The sequence below is a fragment of the Mustela lutreola genome, chromosome 1 (assembly GCF_030435805.1).
Source record: "Mustela lutreola isolate mMusLut2 chromosome 1, mMusLut2.pri, whole genome shotgun sequence".
NCBI classification, from domain to species: domain Eukaryota; kingdom Metazoa; phylum Chordata; class Mammalia; order Carnivora; family Mustelidae; genus Mustela; species Mustela lutreola.
In genome coordinates, this window is record NC_081290.1 from 230,536,910 (window position 1) to 230,560,374 (window position 23,465).

The 23,465-nt window shown below is 38.9% G+C and overlaps 1 protein-coding gene across 1 annotated transcript in view; it reads right to left on the reverse strand.

Moving 5' to 3' along the window:
• RNF169 (ring finger protein 169) overlaps positions 1-23,465 on the reverse strand; it is an 83,638-nt gene that overhangs the window by 6,107 nt on the left and 54,066 nt on the right. The window contains exons 3-4 of the mRNA XM_059132657.1: positions 20,929-21,075; positions 16,670-16,788 (exon numbers count right to left, since the gene is read on the reverse strand). Coding sequence (XP_058988640.1) covers positions 16,670-16,788; positions 20,929-21,075 — 266 coding nt within the window. The remainder of the gene's footprint in view (positions 1-16,669; positions 16,789-20,928; positions 21,076-23,465) is intronic.

Here is a 23,465-nt window from a genome sequence, read left to right on the forward strand (position 1 = left end):
CCCGTGCTGCAACTCTATGCAACAAGCATTTATCATACACTTCCTATATGCCAGTCCCTGAAAAGCACCATGTGGGCGCTGGGAATACTGAGAAAAATGACATAGTTTAAGGTCTTCACGGAACCAGAGTCCAGTGGGGCAGACAAATAAATAATTCAGTATACTACAGTGAAATGGTACAACAATAAAAGTATGTCTAGGAGACAGAATGGCATGAAAGAGTCATGAAGTACCTGGGATGGAGTGAAAGCCGGGCTGGAAAAGCCTCCCTGTGGCACATGTATTTTGAAGGATCAATAAGAATTTGCCAGAAGTCAAGGTGGATGCGGATGATCCCAAGCAGAAATGATTTCCTTGAATGATTTTATTTAGCTTTAGAATTAACTACATCATCATAGCTACTCTTTTGTAGCAAAAGATTTACTTTTTTAAAGTTTCAGTATGCTAGGATTAGCTCAGAAAACTTACAAAGGAGGAAATAAGGTACATTTCTAGGTGTCTCTCCTCTCCCCATATCTCTAGCAAAGGCCTGTCCTACCTGCCCTCAGTGGCTTCTATTCTAGCATTTCTGTGCTATTCCTCCCCTTCAAAAACCTCTCATCTTCTGTCTCATCACCTTGCTATATGGTTCCATCTGCTATACTCATCTAGGCCACGTTATCAATAAGAAAATATGGTGGCCAACCTGCATATGTCTAAACTTTGTCAAGAAAATTCAACACCGAACCTAAGCGAATAATGTGAGCATCGTACTGTCTAGTAGGAAATGTGTTCTGGAACAGGGAGGAAATTTCAACATCACCCTACAAAGGCAGCTGCTTAAAAATCAGCTTGGTTCATATTTTACCTAGAACAGTATTGAAATTCTTTTGCATTCCCACCACTCACAGAAATTGTCAGTGGTGTAAGCTGCCTGGAAGTTAAGTAGATGACAGATTACAATGCTGGAGTGAACAACATAGACTTTGAGTCAGGTGGAATCAACATAGGGCTGAAAGAGAATGCATTACTATTTCAAATATGTGACTTGTTTGACATCATTCCACTGGAGTAATAGTAGACATTAAGACAAAAAGGATTTTCTGACCAACATAAGAAAGAACAGAGTAACTTTTATTGGAACGGTTCACCAATAGCTGCCTTGGGAGATACTGAGCTCCATATCATTACAGGTGCTCAAACTGAGGCTGGACCCATACTTTAAGGTCCAAATATTCCATAATTAAAAATTAGCTTAGGGGCTCCTGGGTGGCTCAGTTGGTTAAGCATCTGCCTTCGGCTCAGGTCATGATCGCAGGGTCCTAGGATCGAGACCCGCATCAGGCTCCCTGCCCAGCGGGAAGCCTGCTTCTCCCTCCACCTGCTGCTCCCCCTGCTTGTGCTCTCTCTCTCTCAACCTCTTTCTCTGATAAATAAATAAATAAAATCTTTAAAATAAATAAATAAAAATTAGATTAATATGATTTTTAAAACGGGCCATGTATCCGTATTTTCAGCAGTAGCAGTCGAATTTGAAGACTCTTGGCTACATGCCCAAATTATCAGATGTACAAATCACAGCCACCTATCTGGGGAGAACCTCTTCACATGCCCCCTAAATTCCATTCTGGTGAAAGAAAAGGCCCAGAGAGGAAACCTGTAGTTACAGAGTTGAGCACACAACAAGGACACCCAACATAGTTTCTGATGATTTAAAATCTATTTCGTAAACCTCGGTATGGCTGACACTGCCATTGTCTCTCCCATTCGCCTGGTCAGCAGACTTTACTGAGCAACAGCTCTGTGCAAAGCAAGAGAGACAGACTGATGAGAGAGAATCTTGACCCACGGGAGCAGCCAGTCAGTTAAGTCCACCATAAATGTCACAGAAGTGCTATAAGAGAGCAGTAATTGTACAGCTAAACTCTTCAAGCATTTCCTTCTGAGAGTTTCATAGTTTCTGCCCTTACATTTAGGTATCTGATGCAATCTGACTTCTCTCTTGTATTTGGTGTCACCTCACATAATTACCATTTTTTTGTGGTGAGATCATTTAACTTCCAACTTCATTCCTTATTTAGCATGTGGCTATCCGGTTGTGGTCCCAGCACCTAAATGAAGACTATTCTTCCCCCCATAGAACAGTCTTGGTACCCTTACGGAAAATCAGCTGACATATGGGTTTATTTCTGGACTCCCAATTCTGTTCCGCTGATTGATATATCTACCCTTATTTCAGTACTACCCTCTTAATTACTGTAGTATGCCATAAATTCTGAAATCAGGCAGTGTGAGTCCTCTGCCCTTGATCTTTTTCAAGATTGTTTTGGCTATTTGGGATCCTCTGCAATTCCTTATGTGAATTTTCATTACAGCTTGTTCGTTGCTGCAAAAGAGGAGACTGTAATTTTAATAGGTATTACAATGAATCTATAAAACAAGTTGGGGGGTATTGCCATCTTAACAATGTTAAATCTAATCCATGAACATAGAAGGTCTTTCCCTTCATTTAAGTCTTCTTCAACTATTTCAACAATGTTTTGTAGTTTTCACTTTATAAGCCTTGTACCTCCTTGGTTAAATTTACTCATGACTATTCTATTCTTTTTGATGCTATTGTAAATGAATTGCTTTCCTAATTACATTTTCAGATTGTTCATTGCTAATAGTATAGAAATGCAACTGATTTTTATGTGGTGATCTTCTACCCTGCTACTGGTTAAATTTATTAGTGTTAATAGTTTTTCCAAAATTCTAATATTTTTTAGGATTTCCTAGGAATAATATCATGTCATCTGTGAACTGAGATAATTTTACTTCTCGCTCTGTAATCTGGATGCTTTTTCTTTTTTCCAGCTTTATGAGATATCATTGACATATAATACTGTATACATGTAAAGTGTACAATGGGTTGATCTGATACACTTATATATTGTGAGATGATTACCATAGTAGAGTTAACATCTCCATCACCTCACATAATTACCATTTTTTGTGGTGAGATCATTTAACTTCCAAGTATATTTGAAGGCAGCTTTCTTTCAAGTATAATACAGTATTGTTAACTCTAATTACCATGTTGCACATATGATGCCCAGAACTCACTATGGAGTGTACCCTTGACCAAGATTTCCCCATTTCCTCTATTCTCTGACAACCATGTTTCTGCCTTCTGTTTTTATGATTTGACTTTTTTAAGATTCCACATATAAGTGATATCATAGAGGCAGCATCTTTCTCTCTTATTTTACTTAGCATATTGTCCCCAAGGTCCACCCATGTTGTTGCAAATGGCAGAATTTCCTTCTTTCTCATAGCTGAATAATATTCCACTGTGTGTACGTGTGTGTGTGTGCATATACAGATACCACATTTTCTTTATCTATTCATCCATGGATGGACACTTCGAGAGTTTCCATAGCTTAGCTATTGTGCATAATGTTGCAATTAACATGGGAGTGCATATACCTCTTGGAGATCCTCATTTCATTCCTTTGGATGTATATCCAGAAGTGGGATTACTGGATCATATGGTAGCTCTGTTTTCATTTTTTGAGGAAACTCCAAACTGTTTCCACACTAGCTGTACCAGTTTGCATTCCCACCAGCAGTGCACAAGGGTTCCCTTTTCTCCACATCCTCACCAACACTCATCTCTTATTCTCTTGAGGAAAATGGCCTTTCTGACAGGTGTGAGGTAATAGCTCACTGCGGTTTTGATTTGCATTTCCCTGATGAATAATGATACTGAACATCTTTTCAAGTACCTGATGGCCATTTTTTTTTTTTAAGATTTATTTATTTGAGAGAGAAACAGAGAACAGGGGAGCAAAAGCAGGAGGAGTGGCAAAGGGAGAGGAAGAACCAGGCTCCCTTCTGAGCAGGGAGCCCGATGCAGGGCTCTAGCCTAGGACCCTGGGATCATGACCTGAGCTGAAGTCAGAGGCTTTAACCCACCGAGCCACCCAGGCACACCCCTGTTGGCCATATGTATATGTCTTTGAAAAAAATGCCTGTTTAGTTCCTCTGCTGATTTTTCATTTGGGTTGTTTGGGGGGTTTTGTTACTGTTGTTGTTGGGGTGTGTGTGTGTGTGTGTGTGTGTGGGTGCAGGTGTGTGCGATGTGCTATTGAATTGTATGAGTTCCTTAAATACTTTGGATATTAACTCCTTATCTGACAGATGATTGATAAATATTTTTTCCCATCCCTCAGGTTGCCTTTTCATTCTGTTGACTATTTCTTTTGCTGTAAAGAAGACTTAGCTTTAAAAAGACTAATAAGACTTTAGCCACTTATTTCCCTTTTTGCTTTTATTGCTTGTGGTTTGGGTGTCATATCCAAAAAAATTATTGCCAAGACCAATATCAAATAATTCTTCTCCTATATTTTCTTCTAGGAGTTTTACACTTTCAGGTCTCATGTTTAAGTCTTTAATCTATTACAAATTAGTTCTTGTGAGTGGTGTAAAAATAGGCATCCATTTCATTCTTCTGCATGTGATTATGCAGGTTTCCCACTACCATTTGTTGAAGAGACTGTCCTTTCTCCACTGACTATTTCTGGCTCCCCTGTCTAACATTAGCTGACCATGCATGCACTGGTTTATTTCAGGGCTCTCGCTTCTATTTCTTTGGACTATTTTTTATGGCAGTACCACACTGTTTTGATTAATATAGCTTTGTAATACAGTCTGAAGTCAGGAAGTGTGATACCTTCAACTTTATTCTTTCTCAAGAACAAAGGCTATTTTGGGTCTTTCATGGGTGCATACAAATTTTAGGGTTGTTTCTGCTACTTCTATGAAAAAGGTCATCAGAATATTGATATAGGTGGTTTGGTTGGTATAGAGTTTTTATCATTAATTCCTCTGATCCATAAACAGGGATAGCTCTCCATTTATTTGTGTCTTCAATTTCTTCCATCAATGTCTTCCAGTTTTCAATGTACAGATATTTCACCTTCTTGGTTAAATTTATTCCCAAGTTTTTTGTTTTTTGATGCTATTGGTGAATAGGGCTGTTTGCTTTTTTTTTTTTTTTTTAAGATTTTTAAAAAATTTATTCATTGGAGAGAGAGAGCAGCACAAAGTAGAGGGAAGGGCAGAGTGTGTGTGTGAGAGAGAGAGAGAGAAAAAGAGAGAGAAGCAGACTCCCTGCTGAGCAGGAAGCCTGACACAGGCCTCAATCCCAGGACCTGGAGATCATGACCCAAGCTAAAGGCAGATGTCTGAGCCACCTATTTCTTTTTCTTTTCTTTTCTTTCTTTCTTTCTTTCTTTATTTTTTTTTTTTAAAGACTTATTCATTAGAGAGAGAGTGTGTGTGTTGGGAGAGGGAGAAAGGGAGAGATTCTCAGGCAGACTCTGGGCTGAGTGCAAAAGCCCAATGCGGAGCTTGATCTCACAACCCTGAGATCATGACCTGAGCTAAAATCAAGAGTCAGATATCTAACTGACTGAGCCACCCAGGTGTCCCGGGGCTGTTTTCTTTCTTTTTCAGATATTCCATTGTTAAGTGTTAGAAACGTAAGTGACTGCTGTATGCTAATTTTGTAGTCAGCAACATTACTGAATTCATTGACTAGCTCTAACAGTTTTTTGGTGGTCTTTAGGATTTTCTGTATATAAGAACATATCATCTACAAACAAAGACAACTGTACTTCTTGCTTTCTAATTTGGTGAAGACTCTCCAAGTTTGTTTGGTGACCTGTGAGCTTCCCCAAAATAGACAGCCAAACCTCTCCCCAAATTTAGTTCTTACTTCTTCAAATAACTTTTCTACTCCCTCCTCCTGCTCTTCTCCTTCTGGAACTCTAATAATTTGCAAATTGTTTCTTTTGATGCTATCCCACAGGTCATACTGGCTTTCTTCACTTGTTTCTCATTCTCCTTTCTTCTGCTTGATCCACTCTGATGTTGATGTTCTCCGCTGTGTTTTTCTTTTCATTCACTGTATTCTCCAGCTCCAGAATTTTTGTTTGGTTCTTCCCTAAGATTTCTCTTTGTGAGATTTCTCTTTCTTTTTTTTATTGTACTGTTGTCCTGATTTAGTTGAACTGTCTTTCTGTATTTCTTGTAGCTCACTAAGCTTCCCAAAATAGCTATTTTGAAGTCTTTATTGGGTATATCACAGATCTTCATGTCTTTGGGATTCATTACTGGAAAATTATTATGATCTTTTAATGGTGTCATATTTCCTTGGTTTTTCATGCTTCTTGAAATGTTGCAGTACTGTCTTCACATCTGAAGTAGCAGTCACTTCCTCCATTCCTCTTCATTAACTGCCTTTGGGAGAGAAGTATCTTCCATCAGCCTTGGTAGGGATTCTGAGGCTTTCTTAGACCTTCTATGGGTACAGCTGCTCCTTGCTTCTTGCTTCCTCTTGTGGCAGAATTCTTAAGCTTGTATGACTTCTCTTGATCCTGGAACATACCAGGTCAAAGCATCCCTTCTGCTTTTCCAAGGGTGGCACTAAAGATCAAGTTTGTGGTCTCTCCCTCCTCCAGAGAGTCTGACTGGCTTTCTACAGTAGTCATCTACCAATACTCATTCTCACTACCACTGGGAGTATGTACTGGAAGCAGGCGACAGGGTGGAGGTGTGAATAACGTGTACAATGTGCTGGTAGTGCCTGTGAGTCAGGTGGGAAGATCCACAGATGAAGATCTGGTTATTTATTTGAGATTTTTCTTCATTTTAAATCTAGGCCTTTAAAGCTATAAATTTACCTCTAAGCGCTACTCTTAGTGCATTCCAACAGTTTTAGTATGGTGGGTTTCATTTTCATTCCTCTGAAGGTATTTTCTAATTTCTCTTGTGATTTCTCTTTTGATCCATTGCTTTTTTGAATGTATTGTTTTAATATCCATATATTTGTGAATTTTCCAATTTTTCTTCTGTTACTGACTTATAGCTTCATTCTGTTGTGGTCAAAAATGGTATTTTGCATTATTCCGATCTCTTAAAATTTATTGAGATTTGCTTTAGGCTGTAACATATGGTCTATTCTAGAGATTGTTCCACATGCACTATAGTAAAATGTGTGTTCTGCTGTTGTGTAGGAAAGTGCCTTATATATGATAAGTCTATCTGTTATATAGTGTTGTGAAAATCTTCTATATCCGTGTTTACCTTTCATCTGTATATTATATCTATTACTGAAAGTGGGTATTAAAGTCTCCAAGTATTATCATTAAAATTCCTACTGGCCCCTTCAATTCTGTCAATTTTTGCTTCACATATTTTGTGCCTTTATTATTACGTGTATATGTGTTTACAATGATTATATCTTCCTTTTTTTTTTTTTAAAGTAATCTCTACACCAAACATGGGGCTCAAATTCACGATCCAGAGATCAAGAGTCACATGTTCTACTGACGGAGTCAGTCAGGTGCCCCATATAATGGTTATATTTTATTAACAGATAGACATTTGTATCATTATACAATGCCTGTCCTGTCTCTTGTAGTAATTTTTGTCCTAAAGTCTACATTGTCTAATATTAGTTAAGCTACTCCAGCCAGTTCTCTTTTGGTCACTATTTACATAGAATATCTTCTTTTATCCTATTGTTTTCAACTTATTTCTGTCTTTGGATCTAAAGGGGTCTCAGCATATAGTTGGATTTTTTGGGGGGAGGGGGAGAGGCAGAGGGAGAGAGAGAATCTTAAGCAGACTTCACGCTCAGTGCAGAGCCCAACGCAGGGTTCAATCTCACAACCCTGAGGTCATGACCTGAACTGAAACCAAGTCAGACACTTAACCAACTGAGCCACCAGGCACACCTATTAGGATCATAATATATATATATATATATATATTTTTTTTTTTTTTTAAGATTTTATTTATTTATTTGACAGAGATCACAAGTAGGCCGGGGTGAGGGGAGCAGGCTCCCCACTGAGCAGAGAGCCCGATGCGGGGCTCGATCTAAGCACCCTGGGATCATGACCTGAGCTGAAGGCAGAGGCTTTAACCCACTGAGCCACCCAGGCGCCCCTAGGATCACATTGTTTTAAAAACCATTCTACCATCTCTTTTATTTGGAGAGTTTAAGTCCTTTACATTTAATGTAATTACTAATAAGGAAGGACTTACTTCCGCCATTTTGCTATTTGTTTTCCCTATGTCCTATACCTTTTTTGTTTCTAAATTCTCCATTAATGCCTTCTTTTCTATTAGATATTTTCTGTGTATTACTTTGAGTCTTTTCTTATTACTTTACTAAATATGTTGTAGTTATTTCCTAGTGATTGCTATGGGGACTATAATTAACATCTTAATTTACAAAATCTATTTCAAAATTAATAGCATAGCAGAATCTATTTTAAAATTAATAGCAATTCAATAGCATACAAAAACTTTGTTCTATATAACTCTATTCTTCCCCTTTTACATTGTTGTTACATGAAAAGCCACAAAAATCATGATGGTAAAAGCATCTTATAGCCATAAATGTATTATTATTGTAGTATTTGGTCACAGCAACAGGATTCAAGACTAAGAATAGTCAGGACTAGTGAACTTGATAATATTCTTAGGGTTGGAAGAACTCAAAAATAAAAGAAGTAACTACTCTTACTACTTTGTGCACATCCATTTTTGTACCCCCAAACCCTAACACAGTGGATATAATTTAAAAATTTTCTTATAAATGAACAAAAATTAAGTACAGAAACATCTCTCTCCTCCTTATGAAAACAAAACAAAACAAAACAAAACCAGAAAACTTCAACATTCATTAGGAATGTAGTATCTGTCAGGCACTGAGCTGCTTTAAATATATTTTATCACTTTTAATACATAGAGAAACCCTACAAGACAAGCATCATCATCCTCATTTTACAGACAAAGAACTGAGGGAAATGATCTTCCAAGGTCACACAGCTGAAGCCAAGGTTTAAACCCATTTCTCTATAGATACTAAGCCTGTGCTCTTTCTACCACAGCATATTGATCTTTCATTCTACTCTGCCACAGAACAGACCCAGCACATCTAGGGAAGCTCTCTTTTCCAAAAACATAATGGAGTCATAAACAAGAGAAAGCAGCATTGTCTGAAAGGCAACTGGCTTAAAATTTCCATTGCCAAGAGACCAGATGGTTTCTGGGATATAGAGTTAGGCTAAAAATACCAACAACCACAATGAATCTGACTTACAAAGAAAAGGAGGGGCAGCCAGTATAAACATGCAGCTGGAAAGCTAGAAGATTTAATGCTTATAAAACATGGCTTAAAGGGTATAAAACATTAGACAGCTCATGCTCTCAACTGTTCAATCATCACTCTCACATATCCAAACCACATTAATTTTTTAATTAAACTCTCAAGTCTGATAGAGCTGAGTTCAACCAAGAAGCTAAAGGCTGGAGAGGAGACTCCTTTGAGCCCCTAACCTGCATGTATGAGCCCTACTACCACCACATACACACGTACTTGAATGAAAGCAGCAGCTTCCTTAGGCTCAGAAATGGGTGAGATTTTGTTATAATCCTTCCTTTATATATTTATGATCTGGGTTATCTGCCTGGTGTACGCTAGTATTCTTTTTTTTAAGTGTACAGTTTAATAGTTTTTAATTCACAGTTATTTAACCATTACCACAATCAATTTTAGAATATTTCTATCACTTCAGACCCCTCAAATGGCAGGATAACTGGACAGGTTCTGTTTACCTCTGATAGAACTAGACAGAGTATAAATTAAACCAACAGAAAGCAGGCAGCTTTCCTTTGCAAAGGTAGATCATTTCAAAACCAGGTTCCAAGTGCAGAGTCTTTGGTCACAAGGGTTCTGACAATGGTTTGATGAGAAAGTGCATAAGTTTGATATAAAGAGAGACCTGAGTTCAGTTCCACCTCTGTCACTCTAATGAGGTGAGAAGCTCTTGGGTGATTGACTTAACGTCTTTGAGCGGCATGTTTCTTAGCTATAAATTGGAAACAGTACTATAAAACTTGTAGAATGATGTGAGAACTAAATGAAATGAGGAATGTAAAGTACTCAACGTGACAGGAAGCACGAAGAAAAACTAGCTCCCCTAATAGAGACCCCAACCACTGCCCATCCTGCCCTCTGAAAACTACCAAGTATTTCTGTGCTGGTGCAGCACAGATTACTGACACCTATAATCCTGCCTCTCTCCCTAAATTCCACATCACTTCTCCTTAAGCTAGCTTCCCTTTTCAACCAGATTCCACTACTTTTAACAAGATTTGTCCTCTTAATAACCAGCCCATCTGCTTGATTTGTTTCAATTCCTTTATCCCTCCCAAACACACACACACACACACACACATACACACGGGCACAGGACATGACCCATGCCATCACCAAGTCTGTGGCTTCTTGTAACTCACTATGTCATCTTTTCTCCCAGTCTCCACTCCCCATGGCTATTGTTGGGACTACTCCCCACATACAACTTGCTATGTCTAATCCTTAGATTTTTACAGAACTTTCCAACTACCATCACCCCCTTTATTTTCATGCCACAGCCTCATTCTCTCCACTCTTTAAAATTCTGCTTTAAGCCACTTCTAGATGCTTCCATTTTAGAGGTCGAAAGAATCTTAAACTATTCAGTAAAATCCCTGCCCAGCAGTAGGTCACCAAAACAACCTGAATTTTATATATATGACACAGAAGGGGGTCAATTGAGTTTACTAGGGCTCACACTCCTACTTCCCTACCATCTTCCTAGACCAGCCTCCCCATCCCCACCTCTCTGGCTTTGCCTTCTTTCATCCGTTCTAGAGCTATTCCTCCAATATCATAACACTCATATATGTATGGTATCTGTTACCAGAAATCATCTATATTTTCATTGTTCATTTTAAGGAAGAGGGACAAGTCTGCTTATTTTAATTTACTCCAACACTGACTGGGCACATTTAATACTGCTGAGTCTGTCAATCACTAACTATTTCTCCACCAACACACCTTATAGTAAGCACTTAAGGTCTCTTGATATGTCCCACTCTGAACCACAGACTCAGGCTTAAAGTATTTGGACATTAGAAAACAAAATAATGTGGTTCGTTTCTACTTAATTAAGGCTTAATTACTACTCAATGAGAAACAGATTTTTCTTTTATACAATCTATAAAAAGTATCACCATACACTGCTGTTAATGCATTAGAAGGCTAAAAGCAACTTTATACTCTATAAGCCTTATCAGTGTGGTCACTAGACTCCTCAAATCCCATATTAATCCTATGGAATCTAGTCTATAAAATAGCCACCAGCCCGTCTGTTCCTCAACAGCTCCCAGAGCCCTCCCTCCAATGCCACAAGTCTGGCAGTTGATTCTGACAAAATTCCGGTTTAACTAGCTGCAGGTACAAGACCTATCTTATTCGATTACTCCCCAAGTATTTCTTGAGCTTCCACTACAGGCCAGGCACTGTACCAAGCACTGCAACTATAAGATGTTGTCCCTGTTCACAAAAGATTTAAAGTCCAGTGTGAAGACGGGCAGAGGTGCAGAGGGGTCCACACGAAGGAATGGTGGACAATGGGGTAGAGTAGGAAGAGCCAAGAAACCTCAGTTCTCAGATCCCTACTGTTCTAGCTATCTACAATTTAGCAAACCATGTTGTCTCTCCAGGCTTTAGTTTTCTCATCAGTAAAACAAAAGAATTAGATAATATTTAAAATCTTTTCCAGCTCTAAGAGTCCACATTCTACAGATTTTATTTATTAATTTGACAGCGAGAAATCACAAGTAGATGGAGAGGCAGCCAGAGAGAGAGAGAGAGATAGGGAAGCAGGCTCCCTGCTGAGCAGAGAGCCCGATGTGGGGCTCGATCCCAGGACCCTGAGATCATGACCTGAGCCAAAGGCAGAGGCTTAACTCACTGAGCCACGCAGGTGCCCCCAAGAGTCCACATTCTAAAAGAATTTAACAGGCACACCTGGATGGCTCAGGGGGTTAAGCCACTGCCTTCGGCTCGGGTCATGATCCCAGGGTCCTGGGATCGAGCCCCGCATCGGGCTCTCTGCTCAGCAGGGAGCCTGCTTCCCCCCCCTTCTCTGCCTCTCTGCCTACTTGTGATCTCTGTCAATTAAATAAAAAATATGTATATTTAAAAGGATGTAACAAAAGAGTGGCAGTAATAGTCACTGAACTTATAATGTACCAGAAATCCTGCTAGGCGCTGTATACTTAAGATACAATTTTATATGGAATGGCAATACTGGCAGTGCTGGATTACTATCTTCTTTGTTGTTGCTCATTTTTTAAACTGGAAAGAGGATAGATGGTTGAATTATATTCCTTTTTATGATTATGCCTATTTCCAAGAAGAATCCAAAGTAACTTACTGCAAAAATACCTAAGACTGAGCCTTAACGGAGGACAGAGATCACATCAAGTAATAAATACAGAAAAAGTATTATACCAAAAGTGTTTTTGTTTTTTTTTTTTTAATAGGCCATGTTGGAAAGTCAGGATGACTGAATTAAAAACCCTGTCCTAATTCTAAACCTCCTGATAGCCAAAGCAAAGAGGAGAATGCAAGTAGATATGTAGCCTTTTGAAAAAAGATACTACCGCAACACAGAAAGTTTTTTCAGCCTGAGCTTTTGGAAGAATTTGCAATCAGGTTTTTTGTTTGATTCTAGTGAGGAAGAAGGGAATGAGGACTGAAGGGAAATAAGTATAAACAAACAAAAAAGTTTCTCAATATTTAAAACAAAAGTTTAACTTTACAATGATATATCTTATGCTTCAAGTTCATTTTTTTCAATTAACATATATTTTGTGATTAACTTAGAAATGATCTTGGATTAAGTATTACTCTATCTGCCTCCCATCAAGAAGTTTCATTTTCAATAGGACTGCAAAAGTTTACAAACAGTGCTTTAAAGCTCTCTTTGCTTTGAATTTTTCACATAGAAAGAGACTGAGCTGTTGGCAAGACTTATAACCAGAACCAAGTAATGGATTCCTTCCAAAATAACCATCCTATTAGGCCTACTCACTCCTACCTCCATGCCTTTGGGCTTAAGAAACAGTTATGAAGTAGATAAGTAAAACAAATGCAGATTGATTTGATTTAAATACAGTTTTTAAAACTTCCAAACCTTTTATATATGACCTCTCTTTAGGATAAGAACTTAACGGAGAAAACCTATTTTTTTTTTTTTAAGATTTTATTTATTTATTTGACAGTGATCACAAGTAGGCAGAGAGGCAGGCAAAGAAAGAGGGGGAAGCAGGCTCCCTACTGAGCAGAGAACCCAATGCGGGGCTCGATCCCAGGACCCTGGGATCATGACCTGAGCCGAAGGTAGAGGCTTAACCCACTGAGCCACTCAGGCGCTCCAAAAACCCATTCTTTTGTTGTTGCTTAACACATGGAAAAAACGTCACATGAAATATCCAAAAACTATTAAAAATGCCAATACTTTTTTAACACTTTTTTTACAGTGGTAAAATATATATAACATAAAAGTCACCATTTTAACCATTTAAGTTTACAGTCACACTGTTGTGCAACCATCGCCATGCTAATTATTTTTTAATATATCCAAAAGCTACATCCCATTTTGTTAGAGTAGGCAGTTAGTTAGGCTTTAACAGGATGCCTGGAGGCCAGCCAAGAGGGGGAGGCACATCATGGCTCACTACTGCTATCAGGGAAAGTTAGAGACCCATCCTGGCTGTGTTCCAAAAACAAAGCCACAGAAGCCAAATCAAACCAGACAGATCCAAAACAAAGAAGGCCAGAGACCTAGACCAAGTAGGGAGGACAGGTGTGAAACCCTGCTCCCAAGAGATAAATATCCCACACCTTAGTGAACAACTGTCAATAAGAGACAGACACCCAACCCCAGGGCACTCTCCCAGAGCTTGCCCATCCTCACATCTCAACAGTGGACTCTCGCTTTCATAAATTCTCCTACTTGCACCGCTCAACTGTTCTGTCTGATCGATCCTTGAATTCTTTCTTGCAAGGAGACCCCGAGCCTTCAGCAACATCTTTGGGATGGGATGGGCTGGGTCCAGGCCTCAGGGCCGAGGATCTCACCAGCTCACCTGGCAACAATTTCAGCACTAACAAGTCCATATCGTTTTTCTAAGTATCCTTTGGAACTGAAATTTAAATATTTTCTTATCTAAGGAAGAAAAGCATGTTGACTACATAAAAGAGGCAATTCACAGTATTACCATAATTGATCTTCCAACCTAAGTTTTCCATGACATCAGCGAACTATATCCTAAAAAGATAACATGCCTACCAACCAAAACCAATGAATTGTTTTAATCATTGTACTAATAACTGAACTCACTCCACAACCTTGGATATTTGGAAATGAATGCTGAAATGTGTAAGACAAATTGCAAACACTCCTTAATAGTAAAATGTTAAGTGACTCTTTTCCTATAAAGTAGTCCCATTGTGGCTCAACAGAGTAAGGGCAAGCGTGGGCCAAGGAGAAGGAAAAGAAGATATGTTACAGAGATTCCAGAGCCACACATAATCAAAAGCAAACCCTGGGCACCTGGGTGGTACACTAGGTTGGGCATCTGACTCTTGGTTTTGGCTTAGGTCGTGATATCAGGATCATGGAATTGAGCCCCGATTCAGGCTCTGTGCTTAGTACAGAGATTGCTTGAGATTCTCCCCCTCTCCCTGTGTCCCTCCCACTGGTGCGCTCTCTCTCTCTCTCCCCCAAATAAATAATAAATCTTTTTAAACATTTAAATTTAAATTTAAAAAAAGCAAACCCCTTCATAAGAGCTTTACATTTTATCCCTTAGAAAGAATTTTCTAAGTTCCTTGCAAGGCGGTTCTAAGTAATGACATATTAATCTGCCACTCCCTTTACAAGAACGAACTGTAAGAGTACAGACTGGAATTGGTGATAACCAATTGGGGCAATTTGGCCTTGGCATCATACTTGGATTTTAATAAAGAGTTCTCTTTTTTCTCAGTCATTTCAAATTATGAGATATTAATTAGCTAGTCATAACTGCCTAAAAGCAATATTTACTTGTTTTCAGGAGTATTTATAATGACTTAACTGGAATGAATGATATAATCTTTTTCTCTTTTCAGTAGATCTCTCTTATAATCATTAAAATATGCCTGCTGTAAACGGGGAACTCCATATATACAATCAGCAGCTGAAAAATTCTTAGGTAATCTTGAATTTTTTAACTTTAGAGGGCATCTGCAGTTCAAGCTCATATGCACAATGTAAGAGTTTCATCTTTACCATAAATGGAAAATATGCTGGCTTACATCTTTCCTTTTTTTTTCTTTTAAGATTTTATATGTTTATTTGACAGACAGTGATCACAAGCAGGCAGAGAGGCAGGTAGAGAGAAAAGGAAGCAGGCTCCCCACCAAGCAGAGAGCCCGACGCGGGACTCGATCCCAGGACTCTGGGATCATGACCCAAGCCGAAGGCAGAGGCTTTAGCCCACTGAGCCACCCAGGCGCCCCTGGCTTACATCTTTCTTATTGGGTTCTGATTACATCAATCAGACCTAAGTGGCTACAATATAGTGACCATTAAACAAATGTCAAATGAATGAATAAATACTCTAGGAAAGTGCCTTCCTGGAAAAAGGAGTTACCATTACCTAGCGAAGGGAAGGCATTTAAGGGAGCGGGGCGGGGGTGGGGTGGGGTAGTGAATTTTACTCTCAGAAATAACAGGAAAATCAGACTGCTCCAAAAGAACACATACAAAAAAGATTCAGAGATTCAGATATAAAAACTACATCAAGGGTCACAATAGTTTGTAATTTATAAAATTTGTAAACTTGGAAGCTTTTTGGGGTCACATTTATTAGTGATTAGAAATAAACAGCCTCAGAATAAAAGAATAAATAGGTGCATCTCCACAGGGACAGCAAGAAGGAGAGATCTACCTTATGGGGCTGCTGGGAAGGAGGAGAGGAACCCCAGACATAAGGGTGCGCAATGCCAGTCTTAACCAGAAACAGACAACAAAATGGCATAAGATGATGTCTTTTCATTTTAAACTAAAACAGAGAGCATGGCACATAGTTGCTGTTCACAAAATGCCTCCTGAGTGAATGATTCTCTTCTCTTTGTCCTATTTATGTATCCCGCCCCCCCAACCTCCCTTCCTGCTCTTTTTCCTTCCATCCTTCCTCCTTCTTTCCTTTTTCCTTCCATCTAGTCCTTCATTATTCCTCCATCATCAACATCCATCTGTTTCTTCCTCCTTTTCCTCCCCACAGCCTGCAAAGTCTAAAGGATCAAGAGATTCCTTGAGGAAGGCCTTAGAAACTTTTCAGTTTCCCCTCTTGAAATCTATTCAAGATATATTTTAGTTCTAGGCATTGAAAATAAAATGAACTCTGGCCTCACTTCCTACGAAGAGAAAAAAGTCCACTGAGAGAATGGTTGGATATTGTTAAAAGAAGCTATCTTTGTGGTTCCCTCCTAGGATAGAAAGGCCACACTTCACAGCACAGAAATTAGCATAATCCTACCCTGAGGATCCCAGAAATATGTTAAACTTCCTTTTAGATCAGCTCCATGTTCCAAATGGATATCCAAAAACCAATTCCCACATCATTCCCCCCTTCCCATCTCCCACAAAGTGGCTGCAACAAATACTTTTGCTCCCTCCTGCCCCGGTCCCCTTCAGTCTCATACTGTAAAACGAAAGAACCGCAACTGAATTCAGTACCAGTCTCTTACCCTGCCAGGAAAGCTAAGGAGTAGGAGTTGTTCTTGGAAACAAATGCGGAACGATGGGTCTGTGTCATCTTGCCTCGGGAAGGTTCTTCGTTCTCCGAATCTGAGAGGCGTGCAGGACACTGGCAAGAGACAAGGGAGATAACACAATTTGGTGGGTCCACGGACTCTCCCAAAGCTACTGTTTCTCAGCTGGTGTAGGTCATGTCTCTCTGAGCACCTGTGTTTCCAACTGCCTGTTAAAGATCCCAATCTGGATATCCCAAATGTGGCTCAAACTTAATACAGCCAAAATTCAGTTCACTCTTTTCTTCTCTAAGCCCCACTACTAACTCAGCTAGAAGCCTCAATGCCATCTCTTACTCTCTCCTTTCCCTTTCTTCAAAGTCATAATAACAGCGTATGGAGGTTCTGAATACACCCAGTACTTCTTGATAGTTTATTTCATTTGTGTTTAATATCAGCCCCATTAAGAAGAGATGACCCGCCTTCTCTAGGTGGCAAACTGAGGCTTAGAACAGTTAATGTAGAGGACTGTAGAGTTAGTAAGTAGCTAACACAAGGACTTCAGAATGTCCGTTTCCAAGCTGCTTCCATGCCGGTTCCACTCTACTCCACTCCACTCCCAAAAATGCCGGTCAGATCTAACTCTTCCCAGGTATAGTCACTGTCACTGTCTTTCTTTAGATTCTCATCCTCTTCTGCCTGGACTGTTGCAAAAATCTCGTTACTGGTCTTGCTCAGCTGGCCTCTCATCCCTCTGATCCTACCATACCATCAAGCACGCGGATAGAATCCCATCACTCTACTCTCCGTGTACCATCATAGCATTTCAAAGCCTCCCTTCTGGGCATGCTATTATTCCCTTTGCTTAAAACTCTTTGTGCCACATTACCTGCCTAAAAAATATTCATTAGCTCTTCAGGGCTATCTCAAATGCCACTTTCTCCGCAAGGGCTTCTAAATACCCCTAGAGTCAGCTTTTTCCATTTTCTTGATACTCATTCAGTTACCTTCATTTTATTTTAGACTCCTTTTTTGAGTTTTTCAATTTACATTTGAAGTTTCTTTATATGCACTTAGAAAAGAAGTCTGGAAGGATGGTTACCAAAAATGTTCATAAGGATTATCTCTTAAGTTGCTGGGTGATGAGCAAGTTTTCACTTTTTCTTTGCTGTAACTAAAATTGTTATACCACATTGTTTTCCAACAATTCACAGTTATTGGTATTAACTGTACCATAACAAATCATAAATTGCCATGTCCATTGTATTTCCACTCCAAACTGATAACAACAGATGGTAAATCTTCTTCTAGGAAAAGCACTTTCCTCCATTTCAATTCAACTTGACAAACATGAATCAAACACTTCGTGATGTATAAGACACTGTAGGAGATTTTCAAATAGCGAGGATACATTTCTCTTACTCAACAAACTTAAAAACCTAGTAGAGAAACACAGATACAAAAGCATAATGTAAAGGAGAATGAAACTGGTCCTGTAAATTTACGAAGCTGGGAGGGGCGAGAGTAAATAATAGGAGGGAGAAACAAATGAGGAATCCCTCGAAGTTCCAGGAGGGTGACAGGTTTTGCACTGGGTATGGGCAGATGAATAGTCTTTCAACAGGTAAGCAGGGAAGCATTTCAATTAGATGAAAATGTAAGAGCAAAGACTAAGGAGGAAAAGAAAAAGTTATATATTTGGGGGCACTCAAACAGCTCTGTTTTCTAGTACTTGGGGGTATGAACAACGATGGGAAGAGCAGTTCAAACCATACTAAGGACCTGAACACTGGGGTAAAGAATTCTCGTTTAATTCCAGAGGAGGGGCGCCTGGGTGGCTCAGTGAGTTAAGCCTCTGCCTTCAGCTCGGGTCGTGATCTCAGGGTCCTGGGATCGAGTCCCTCATCGGGCTCTCTGCTCAGCAGGGAGCCTGCTTCCTCCTCTCTCTCTCTGCCTGTCTCTCTGCCTACCCGTGATCTCTGTCAAGTAAATAAATAATTCCAGAGGAAATGGGGTGTCTTTTGGTGCAGAAAAGTAAAACAATCAGTTCAACTCTAATCATACTGTTCTTTGTATAAAATACAATCCCTTCAGCTGGCTTTCCACTGAGCCTCTCTTGGAGCCTCTCTTCGGTCCCAATTTTAATGCAGTCTTGGCAGACGAAATTATTTTTCCAATACTGAAGACTCTTAAGAGACATTTAAAGCAAAATCAGAACTATTTAAAAATCAAAAAGACAAAAGCAAACAGAAAAAGAGGTAAAATCACAGAAGTCTAAAATTTCAAGTGTTCATAAGTCAGTTTTTATTCCATGTGTTTTTGCATATAAAATTTTGTGAAACTGGCTATTACCAACAAAAACAAAAACAAACAAACAAATAAAAAACCACCAAGTCTGAGGATTTATATACTTCCTGATTACTTTTAAGATTACAATTGGGTTACAATTCTTTTTAAGATTACAAAATGCAGTTGATTTCTATTTCAAAGCCAGTAGTGCAAAAGAAAAATTAATTAGAGCCATTTCCTCGCCTTGACATGAATTAATACTAGAGATCATTTCCTGGAGGAAACTTGGATCTGGCAAGGCCAAAAACAGCAGGTTCTTTATATCAAAGGACTGCAGTGGAGGGTAAGCTCTCTTTGTCAAGATCCGTTTGTCCTAAAGATAAAGGTCCTTCTGGGTCATTTTGCTTAAGGGATCTAAAGGATGGCCCTGTTGGGGTGAGGAGGCAGAGCTGTAGTCTAGAGATCACAGACCGCAGTTGGGGCTGGCTGGGGCTATTAGTCAGAAAACACACTGTATGCACAAGGCTATCATATTTCATTCTCACCTTCCTAGCTAAATTGCATCCTCTCCAGTCTTTTTCCTTTTGTAGCTCCCAATGAACAGAGGATTAAGAGAATGCAAACATTTCAGGTTTGTTAAACTGAAACTTTTAGAAGGGTGAAACCCTCCAAAATCTAAGTGACTACTTTTAGTAAGTAAGTAAGTAATAATTATTATTGTTATAACTGGGATAAAAGATGCACAGTTAACAGCAAATACCACTGATTCAAGAAAGCTTAAATAATTTCATTTCCTAAAGTTCAGGAAAAATGCCTTTGCAAAGAGTAAAGCAAAAGCACAGTGAAATTAAGCTGGCCAAAGTTGTACAGTCTGTTACAATGCTGGGACATGTTTAAAAGGCTAACTTCTGGTGCAGAGATTTTTTTCCTCTATTCTCTATTATCTATCTTATATACAATAAAGCTTTATTAATTCCAGCTAATTAGAAAGTTAACCTGAAATACTAACAAGTTTAAATGACAAACTCTTTTAATCTTTTTTTTTTTAAGATTTTACCCATCTGTTTGACAGAGAGACATCACAAGTAGACAGAGAGGCAGGCAGAGAGAGAGAGAGAGAGAGAGAAAAGCAGGCTCCCCGCTGAGCAGAGAGCCCAATGCGGGACTCGATCCCAGGACCCTGAGATCATGACCTGAGCCGAAGGCAGCAGCTTAACCCACTGAGCCACCCAGGTGCCCCAATGAAAAACTATTTTAAAAGATTACAACTCTAAGTCTATCTTAAGTACACACAGCAAGCCACAGAAAATGTCTGATGCAGTATGATATACTAAAGAAAAAAACTCAATTATAATTATCCATTTGAGCATCCAGTGAGCCTTCCAAAAATGCTTTCTTACATACATTAAATATACCACCTACAACCTTTTCCAGGAATTTGCTTGGTAAATAAGTAACGAAAAAAATTCAGGCAAGATTTGGCAAGATTAGAGGTCTAATTAGGGTTAGTTTAAACTAAGTAATCTAATATTGAAGATCTACCTTATATCTAGCACTATGTTGCTTAACGCATTAAAAAGAATAGCAGGAAATCAAATCCAAGTTTTACGGAAACCTAGCTTAGGATGTAAGATGTACAAAACTCAAACATCAAATAACAATACGTAGGTCAAAATGACAACATACATATAAAATTTGCACAAGTAATATTCTATACTATGTCCCTCCCCTCACTCATTTTTTTTCTCTGACTATTCCCTTACTCTTTCTACCCAAGTCTGTTGTCCCACTCATGAATTATTCTCTCTAGCTCTCATCTGGACACTAAGTTCTCCACTACTTGTATACTACATGGTCAGCAACTGTTACCACCCTCATAGGTCAACAACCCAGGTTTTCAGACCCAAGTGACCTGGGCTAACGACTGATTTTGAGACAGCTGTCCATCAAGATGGTGATCTACTTACATGCTCCAGATCTGTCTTCAGTGCTAATGGCTCATCTCTCTTCTTCTGGTCATCCATTTTCCTTTTCCCCGTTTCCATATCCTCTGATAACAGCTTGTGGATTTGATCTTCAGAGGTTTTCTCCTCTTGTAACTTTTCCTCTCTCAGCTAAAAATACAAATCACACCGTGAAGGAGAGTTTTAGGCAACGGCAGACTTCAAAACATCTACTCAGTAGTATATCAGAACGAACAGAACAGATCACATGGCAGTCTGGGACTATTTTTCTTACTAGATGTAAAGCCCTCTTAATTTTTAAGTAAGTCTGCTTTTATTTGATTCTTGTCGAACTTACACTGCATGGCTTAAGATTTAAATGCTCTGCATTCTTGAGCAATCTGAAATGAGAAAAGCCAAGATAATACATCATCAAAAAATAAGATTGATTCACTTAGCCAAAAAAGGTTGAACCTAAAAACGTTCCTTATTCCCATAAACCTGATTTAACTGCGTTAAGTGTAAAGAGCCCAGATAGAAGCTACAGAAGGCCAGAGAAGCGGGCGAGGCAAGGCAGTTCTTCAGTCCTAGAGGCAACAGAAAAAATTATCACAGTTTCAATGTTCTGCAATTTATGCTATTATCTTGTGGTCCACAGGGTAGGTCAAACTATATGATTTACAAAGAAACTTAAGGTAGAGGCCTATGCTCCTAATATAGAGGAGACAGCAAGGCATTATGAAAATAAGATGAGCTTTGGAATAAAAACCTGGGTTCTGGTGGTTTTGTCACTTAGTTACCAGCTATATGATCTTGGGCAGATGAAGCATCAGAAAGGATCATATTCTCACCTACAGAATAGGGATAATGCTACTTACTTTGCAGATACTGTTGTAAGAAATAAATGAGATAATATGAAGTACTTAATGTAGTGTCTTGCTGTGTCCTTATAGTACATTAAAAGTTTCCTTTCCAAATCTCCTTTTATTTTCTTCACTGCCTGGGGTTTTAATAAAACTTAAATGCCATAATGAATAGCAAAGCAATTATAGGCTACTAATATTTTCAATCATATTTATAAAAAATAAATAAACCTAAAGAACAAATATTTTTCATTGGCTGTTGCCTCAGGGTTATAAAGCAAAATCAACAATAACAATAAACAACAATAAGACTTAGTCTTATCTTTCCAATTTCTATAGGTCTGATTGCTACAGGCCTGAACTAGTCTTTAACACACTGAGTCTAATTCAAGAGGTTACCAATATACAAAGAACACCACACACAATGTTATGTCAGGAAGGGGCTCAAAAGAAACAACGTACTCCCAACTTGCCCCAAGTCAAACAAGAACACAAAGAGGAAAAAAGCAAATCCACAACCAGGGAGAAAGTAAGCCTAACATCAATGCTAACTGCCCACATGAAAGCTCAATGCCTTTTGATGATATTAGATGAGAAATTCTCGTTCAACAAGTTGGCCAACAGCTACACAAACGGGTATTTCATTTTCACAATATGAACAGGCAGTGTGGCAAAAAATAGAACTAGTTTTAGCATTGCAAGAATTGCTATCATTTACCCAAGTCCTAGGTATAAGGTGTCATACATATGTACATTATCTCATGTGAGAAAACGAAGTTCTAGGAATTAGGTAATATGTTCAAATTCACAGAGCCATAGTCCTGGAGCTAGAATTCAAATCTAGGCTTATCTCAGTGGTTCTCATCTGAAGATGATTTTACTTCCCAGGGTACATCTAACAATGCCTCGTTGTCACCACTGAGGCTGTGGGGTGTGCATACTACTGCTAGACAGTGGGTGGAAGCCAGGGATTGCTACTAAAACTCTTAAATGCACTGGAGAGCCCCCAATAACATACACAAACATTGTCATTTTCTTGAAACTATTAAATTTCCTATTTTATATATTTTAGCGTTTTGTTTAGTGGTTATCAGAGTTTGCATACTATGTCCTCTGGTTTTACCAGTGTTTTAAAGTATATCCTTTTGCTTCCTAATAATGTTTATTGTTGCTTTCAAAGTTTTTGCCAATGAACTTTGACAACCACTATGGCTGGTGAAACCACCTTTCCATTGCAATGTTGAGTCTCTAACACTATCATGTTAACACAGCTAAAAATTTAAAACTTGAAAAACCCACATATGGATTTAAATCTTCACTCGAATCGTGTTTGTGTCTTCTCCATACCGGGTTCTTTTTGTTTTGTTTTGTTTTTGTTTTTATTTCTTTTCAGTGTAACAGTATTCATTGTTTTTGCACCATACCCAGTGCTCCATGCAATATGTGCCCTCCCCAATACCCACCACCTGGTTCCTCCAACCTCCCACCCCGCACCCCTTCAAAACCCTTAGGTTGTTTTTCAGGGTCAATAGTCTCTCATGGTTCACCTCCCCTTCCAATTTCCCTCAGCTCCCTTCTCCTCTCCATCTCCCGATGTCCTCCATGTTATTTGTTATGCTCCACAAATAAGTGCTCCACAAATAATGTGCTCCACAAATAAGCTCCAATAATATGGAGCATACTGGGTTCTGTAGAAGT